The sequence below is a fragment of the Dipodomys spectabilis genome, unplaced genomic scaffold (assembly GCF_019054845.1).
Source record: "Dipodomys spectabilis isolate Male_0828 unplaced genomic scaffold, ASM1905484v1 ptg000348l, whole genome shotgun sequence".
Taxonomy (NCBI): Eukaryota; Metazoa; Chordata; class Mammalia; order Rodentia; family Heteromyidae; genus Dipodomys; species Dipodomys spectabilis.
In genome coordinates, this window is record NW_024871025.1 from 282,073 (window position 1) to 290,160 (window position 8,088).

General features: G+C 39.3%; 1 protein-coding gene across 1 annotated transcript; it reads right to left on the minus strand.

Moving 5' to 3' along the window:
• Nucleotides 1-1,054: 1,054 nt before the first annotated feature.
• Nucleotides 1,055-4,645, minus strand: C1galt1c1 (C1GALT1 specific chaperone 1). Its single transcript, XM_042665807.1, has 2 exons — nucleotides 4,498-4,645; nucleotides 1,055-2,172 (listed from the first exon to the last, which is right to left on the minus strand). Exons 1-2 carry the CDS (start codon nucleotides 4,501-4,503, stop codon nucleotides 1,210-1,212), a joined length of 969 nt encoding a protein of 322 aa, XP_042521741.1. The 5' UTR covers nucleotides 4,504-4,645; the 3' UTR covers nucleotides 1,055-1,209.
• Between the last annotated feature and the right edge of the window lie 3,443 nt (nucleotides 4,646-8,088).

The window sequence follows — 8,088 nt, forward strand, 5'->3', positions numbered from 1 at the left end:
CAGCAGGAATATGTAAAGCTCATGTGGTACATTTTTATCCAAGTTGCAGATCAATGACATTACATTCATGGTCATTCTAACTTCAATATCTGCATGCTCAAGTACAGTATTACACAAGAATTTTGTATGCTAAGGAATAAAATTAGTTTCCAGAAAAATTACTTAATATTCATTAAGTAATTTTCATTTCATCTATCAGGGATAGAATTCAATTTTCTTTGGATATAAGGAATATTTGATATAAGGAATATATCAATATTTGATATAAAATATTGATATTTGATATAAGGAATATTTTCTTAGTTGCTTGATTGTATTCCTTAAGAAGGCAAACCTAGGGGCTGGGAATGTGGCTTAGTGTTAGAGTGCTCACCTAGCATGCATGAAGCCCTGGGTTTGATTACTCAGTACTATATAAATAGAAAAAGTCAGAAGTGGTGCTGTGGCTCAAGTGGTAGAGTGCTAACCTTGACCACAAAAAGGTCAGGAACTGTACCCAGACTCAAACCTAATGACTGGCCAAAAAAATAGAAAAAGAAGAAAGGGCTCGTAAGGTGGCTCAGTGGTAGAATGCTTGGCCTTGCATGCATGAGGCCCTGGGTTCAAATCCTTAGTATCACATAAGTAGAAAAGCCCGGAAGTGGTGCTGTGGATCAAGTAGCAGAGTGCTAGCCTTGAGCTGAAGAACTAAAGGACAGTGCCCAGGCCCAGAGTTCAGGCTGCACAACTGGACCAAAAAAAAAAAGGCAAATATATTGGCAATTCAGGAAATTTAAAGCATAAGTGTACATTAGATGTAAAGGAAACAGCTAAACATTCTAACAGAAAATAACAACTAGAGATTTCATTTACATATACTAGAATGCTAAAAAGACAGGATTAATTTTTTAATCAGGAAGACTAGATGCCACACTGATTTTTAATGTTTATGACCAAGACTTTATCACATATTAATAAATATAATCTTTACTTTTGAAATTATTATTCTCCAAGCATTTATTTCCAACATATTTAAATTTTTCACAAAGCATTTTAAGGAAAAAATACCACTCCATTTAAAGATATAATAGTAAACTTTAATGCATGATTATACCAGTGTCTCCAGATTAGACAAGGAAAACAGAAACATCCCAGTATTGGATATGTAATTGTTACCACAAATGAGAGCAAATATGATGACCAAATGCATGGCTCTTGTTACTCCATGTCTTAGTCATTATCAGAACCATTTGGAGGTAAGAAAACCAATGCATCATTGAAAACATGTCCAAATGCTCTAAGTCGGTATACCCCATACATCATCACATGCATCTGATTAGGAGTTAGTCCATTAAAAGTAACAGCCATATCTGAACAACATCCTTCTACTACCTGGTTTGGGTGATTAGTCTTTGCCTCTTTAATAAAAAGCCCAACAGATTTAGTATTAAATACATCTTTTCCATCAGCATCTTCTGCATTTTCTGCAAACACTCCAGCATATTTCAGGCAGACTGCTAGCTGCTTATCTTCAGATATCTTCCAAATCATTCCTCCCTGCTCAGGACACTTTTCAGGAATATTGAGAAGGCTATCAAGTCTTTTCATTGATTCTATACTTAAGACTATTCCTCCTTCCACACTGACATATTCAAGGTCTCCAGATTTTATAGTGTGGCCTAGATAGAAAGGTTGTGATGGATCCTTTTTTAACAAAAAATACTTTAGGTTTTCAATAATAGCAAATGTAGTGGGACGTGCCAGGAAGAACCAGTGGTATTGCTCTTTATACTTATCAAAGGCATATTTGTAAGCTTTCCTCATCATCAACCATATATCATTTGTTTCCATATTAATTGATTCAAACACTTTAACATTTTCAGAACTGAAGAACTCGGCTTTGTCACAGTGTTTGGTCCAAGTCTCCTTCACTGCAGCCCAAAGACTCACATCTTTGGGTTTTACAAGGATGATGCAATATACCTGAAAGCTCTTACTAAGCTCCATGCGTTCATCCTCTGAAATTTTCAAGATATCTTCTTTGTTAGGAGCTTGTAGGTGATGGTGCTCATGGTGGTGCATTCTATTTCCATGACCAATCCTAACATGTCCTAGCATAGTGATCAAGACACAGAAAATGCTTCCGAGCATCACACCCTTCAAAAACGAACTGCTTTCTGAAAGCATTTTTTCCTATAAAGAAGAAAAAGACTCTTAAAATATTTTGTTTAGTCCTCTTCTGGTATTTCTCATATACTTACATTTTACTGTTTAAAAACAAAACAACCCCCCCCCCCCAAACAGCTTCCCAAACACTCCAGAATCTTTAGCTTCCAATGTTACCCAATTATAGTTTGATATAAACTAGAATTTTGTAGAAACTTTTACTTTTCTACAAAATAGAATTTGCTGTAGTGGGCTATTTTTAAGGATTTAATTAACCAAGTAATAAAGTATTTGCCATAGAAACTAATGTCACAGAACTTGTCCATTCATCAGTCCCTTCAAAGAATTTTTTTGTGTGCAAGTTCTGGGGCTTGAACTCTGGGTCTGGGCATTGTCCCTAAGCTCCTTATGCTCAAGGCCTGCACTTTACCTCTTGAGCCACAGCACTACTTCTGGCTTTTTCTGGGATTAATTGGAGATAAGTCTCATGGACTTTCATGCCCAGGCTGGCTTCCAACTATGATCCTCACATCTCAGCCTCCTGTGTAGCCAGGATTACAGGTATGAGCCATTGGTGCCTAGCTTAAAGAATTTTTTATAGCAACTACGCATTATATTATTTAAATAGCTCAAATATATAAATGGAGTTTTATATCAAGCCATTAAAGAGAACAGATAAATTCAAATTTAATCCAAAAATTTCCCCCTAAATTCTAACTTCTCTTTTCAATACAGTGCTTTATTAAACTGATGGCTAATAACTTAATAACCTGTAGTATATCTAAACCAGGTTTCTTGAAATTGATACTATCCTCATATATTATTAACCTTTCTGTTTCTAAAACTAAATGGTTTACAGTGCAGTATCCTAATTATTAATGTAATAAAATACCACAATTAAAAGTTATTTGGAAAGCCAAGTGCTGGTGGCTGACACCTGTAACCCTAGCTACTAAGGAGGCTGAGATCTGAAGAATGAGGTTTGAAGCCAGCCTGGGCAGTAAAGTCCATGAGACTCTTATCTGCAATTAACCACCAGCAAACCAGAAGTTGGTACTGTGGCTCAAAGTGGTAGAATACTAGCCTTGAGCTGAAGAGCGCAAGGACAGCACACAAGCCCAGAGTTCATGCCCCACAACCGACAAAAAAAATTGTATGTTTCACATTTATGCTAAAAAAAAAAGGTAAACATTTCCCAATTCTCCTCAAACTCCACAAAAAAAATCTTCTTTACTGTGCTACTTAAATTTTCCCTTTGACTCTTAAATTTGAAAGAAGCCTTCATGACATCAAGTCCTAACTAATGTCATTTCTTTCATTTTACAGATAGGAAATGGAGTACCTCAGACTGACCCAATAATCAAAAGGTAATCAGTGGTAGAAGTGTAGAAACTAGATCTTCATGACTTCAGTTTAATCTTTTTTCCATTACACAATAATCAACACAGTGCTCCTACTATGTTATTGAGAATCTAATAAATAAATTATGCAAAAACTTTTTCTATATATGGAAAAGGGATGTATTGAGTATAACTGGTTTTGCACACACCACTGTTCTACTATATGGAACTCATTGTTGCTGTTATAAGGAAATCATATCTATGCTTTCCTTCTAGATGGAACTGACTTTGACTTCTATCAGCACAAGGTGTGGAACAGCCTGTGAGACAGAATTCCTGAGTGAGGATGGGGTGAGAAGAGAGGCAGGATGGTGGCATTCCTACACATTCCCAATAGGAAAAAGTTCTGCTTAGTTTTGCATTTTACATTACACAATATTCATTATTTCTGGCTAGTATATGAAGTCACATGTCTCTGTTGACTTTATTATGGTATACAGGTCGAAATTCTTCCTGATCGCACCCCCTGGATACAAAAATGTTAATCAAGAAGCCTACAAATTTTATACAAAATACAAAATTTAAATTATTTAAAACTATTTCCCCATTAGGGGAGGCTAAAAATACAATATGGGGATGTACACGATTATACACAACTGAACCTTAAAATTGCACACTGAAGGAAAAAAAAACTGCACACGGAAACAAAGCAGAAATTATCCAAATGATTCTTGAAATGAGTTTGTTTTTTTTAAAGGTGAAGGTGGATGGTGTAAACTGTGGAAAAGGGAGGGCAAAATGGAGAATGAGGGTGAGAGAAGACATGACTCATCTAAAGACTTCATTGAGGAGCTAATGTATTGCCCCTTCGGAAGGCAGTTCTCCGCCTAGCACCTGCCAGGGCATCCCACGTGGAGCATGCTGGGAATAGGCTAGGGCTTGGCATCTCGGGGAAGGGGGTCTAATCACTTCGGGTTCCACTTAGGGTGGGGGCTGAGGCCTCGACACTCACCCGCATCTAGAATGGCTCAGGACAGGAATGCGCAGACGTTCACGGCTTTCCTTTCACGTTCTTACGCCACTCGGTTACGCTCCTGCTCGGGTTGCTCTACATGCAGGAGGAGTCTTCTCGTTGATCTTGCTAAAGGTGGAGAAATCTAGGAAGTTGACGCCCAGAAGGCGGGGTTGGCAGTGCGAGACGGGGCGGTGCTAGTGAAATCAGGGCAGGTCGAAGAGCCATCCACCGCCCGGCCATAGAAAGGACCAGCGAGCAAGCTGCGTACCCTTTTCCCCGCCCCACGCCACGCGCTGAAAAGCGCGTTGTGATGGCGTAACCAGAGCGCTCATATCTACCCAATAGGAAGCCCCAAGAGGCGTTCGGGTGGGCGTTAAGTCTCGCTGGTATCTCCTTATTTCTTTTTCCGGGGCGGAGAGAAACGGCTGCATGCTTGTCGGATATTTTATCCGTGTTCGCTTCAGGTCTAATAGTTTCTCTTTGTCTTTGTAGTTATAAGGTGATAAGAGGGTGTTCCACCCTGCATTTATAGGCGCAGATGAAACTGAAAACTGTTGGAGTGGTCATTGAATTCGAAAACAAGGGGTTCTGTGGTGCCGGGCGCCAGTGGCTCAAGCCTTTTATTTGTAAGAGTCTGGGAGACTCATCTCCAGTAAACTACCAGAAACAAAAACGACGCGGGGAGTGAAGCTGTGGCTCATGGTAGAGCGCTAGCCTTGAACAAAAGAAACTCAGGGACAGTGTCCAGGCCCTGAGTTCAAGTTCCAGGACTGGTACAAAAAAAGGAGGGGGAGAAAGATATACATCATCTGCAGAAAAACCAGCCTTCTGAGTAGCTAGTATTACAGGCGTTAGCCACCAGCTCCCGAAGAGTAAAAATTTCTGTGGAGATAAACAACTCTTACTCTTAAAACAATTTTGTGTTTTTCCATTAGCATACTTATACAAAGGAAGTTTCATTGTGACATTTCCACACAGGCATACAATTTACCCTATTAATCTAATCCCCTCTTTCATTCACCTTGATTCCCTTTCCCCCATTAAAACAATTTCGACTTTTTGCTATTCTGTCTTCATACATACAAGTAAATACATACAGCACTTCTTATAATTAAGGCTAGCAGGTTTCAAAGAAATTAGGATATATGTGATGTGAAAGAGAGTGTCTACAAAGTGATATTTGTTGCAGGCTCACTCTTCAAGAGATTGCTCAGAAAGCCTCCAACCAATCTCAATGGTCAGTTCTCAGAACTCCTGCTTTACCAGTCCAAAAATAAGATGTGTTCTTTTCACCTCTCAAGAGCTTTGGGCTAGAACAGGATTTTGGAGGTTTGGATTTCCTCAGTTTGCACATCTGCAAAATGGGAACTATATTATATTGAACTGGTTGAGAACACTAAAGGACAAATCCTCAAGGGATTGTTTTCCTCCTACCCACTGTCAGTGTGTTCCCTCTGCACCCTGCTCTTGTATTATTTGTTTAATATCCATTTTCACATGCAAACATCTTTTCTTTCTTTTATTTTGGACCTAGTCTCTTCAGCCTCAGCTTTCTGAGTGCTGTTATTTTAGGAATACATCCCCATGCCTGGCTTTAAATACATAACTCAGAAGTAAATACGATGGTTAATGTTAGTTGTCAATTTGACTGCAGTAAGTAGCACCTAGGAGAGTAGGAAAGAACACATTTGGCTGTATATGTAAGGGCATTTCTAGAGAGGATTAATCTGCCCTGAATGTGGTTAGCACTATTCCATAGCCCTCCATTTGGAATAAAAGGGGGGAAATGAGAAATATAGGAGAGACAAGCATTCTCTTTTTGCTTCTGGGTCTTTTTTATGTGAGCTCCTGGGCTCCATCATGCTACTCCTGCCAGGACTGCCAAAAGGAACACTTTATCCTTTAAATTGCTTGTGTCAGGTATCTTGTCACAGTGACAGAAAGTTTAACCCAAAATGAGTTTTGTTTTCTCTACAAGGTAAAGAATTGAAATAGGATTGCTCTGTAATAAGCCAGTCAGAAGACAAACTTGCCTCTTCTGCAGTACGATAAGAAAATACATTCTCAAAATCCTCTTACCCTGTTTACATAGTTGAAAGAATTAAATAATTTAGCTTGGATGAATTCTGGTTGCAGCTCATGAGTGACAAGGAGAGGAAATTTAGACCAGGTTGGCTAGAGATAGAAAATCTAGAAATGGAGATGCTTTTTAGATTCTGACTAGGTAAATGCTACATATATAACAGCTTACTTTATATGAATCTGACTCTGTCATAAGTAGAACCTAACGCTCACAATTTCTTGTAAACCATGAGACAAAATTACTCATGGCTCTGTAATCTAGTGCTTGCCTGGTGTACACAAGGCTCTGGGTTTTATCTGTCGCATTACAAAGTACAACTGATGGTTAAGATTGGCAGAATGGCCCAGAGCGCTGGTGTCCTATTTACACAGGAAGCTGAGATCTGAGGTTGTGGTTTGGAACTGGCTTGGGCAAGAAAGTCTGTGAAACTCTTTATCTCCAGTTTACCATCAAAAAGCTGGAAGTGGAACTATAGCTCAATTGGTAGAGTGCTAGCCTTGAGCAAGAAACCTCAAGGAAAGTGCCCAGGCCCTGAGTTCAACCCCTAGTACTGGTATACAGAATAATGTTTTTTATTAGAAAAGAGATATGACAGAGAAAGAGAGCATGTGGCATAGATATGCCACGGGAAGACAGCCCAGGTCAGCCACCTAGCACAGTCCCCAAACTTCTCCCTGATTATTAGCATATATACTAAGGATTTGATCTTTAACCTAAGAGCACTGAGAAATCATTGATTACAGAGTGAGAATTGGATGGCTTTCTGATTGGTGGATCTGCCTTCTGTTTTCTGTGTGGTTGTGTTGCCGAGATTAACTCTGCTATCCTTATTTCCTCATTCTTTTATACCCTCCCCATTTTGTTGTCGGGCAAGTTTTAGTTTATCAGCTTATCCTACCATCTTCAGTTTGTATAAGCTGTAGTTCCCTGATGGGCTAATTTTCTACTTTTTTTTTGTTGGTCTTGGGGCTTGAACTCTGGGCCTGGGCACTGTTCCTCAGCTCTTCAGCTCAAGGCTAGCGCTCTACCACTTGAGCTATAGCGCCACTCCCGGTTTTCTGGTGGTTATGATAGTTGATCAAAAGGGAAAGCACATAGTTGTCCATTGAAAATAATTTGAAATGATTGGTAGAGTAGGATATTTGAAGAAAAGAGGCATAAATTGTTTGAAATGAATGGGATACCACATACACATTCCAGAAAAGGAACAGAATCCCATATAAAATAAGGGTTTGGTCTCTAACCTAAGAGCAGTGAGGAATCATTGAATGATTTTAAATATGATTTAGAATGACATTTTAATAAGATCACTGTTGTTGCTGCAAGGTTAATAGATTGCTGGGAAACAAAAGTGGAATTTAATGGACCAGTTATCCATATGAAGTAGGGAATTCAGGTCTGGCTGGTGCCACATTAGCCACATGGTGAATGGTAGGGTATGGCATCTTGTCTTCATGCAGGGTAGGGGGGGGGAGGAAGTCCCATCCACAGGTGATGGGTATGCC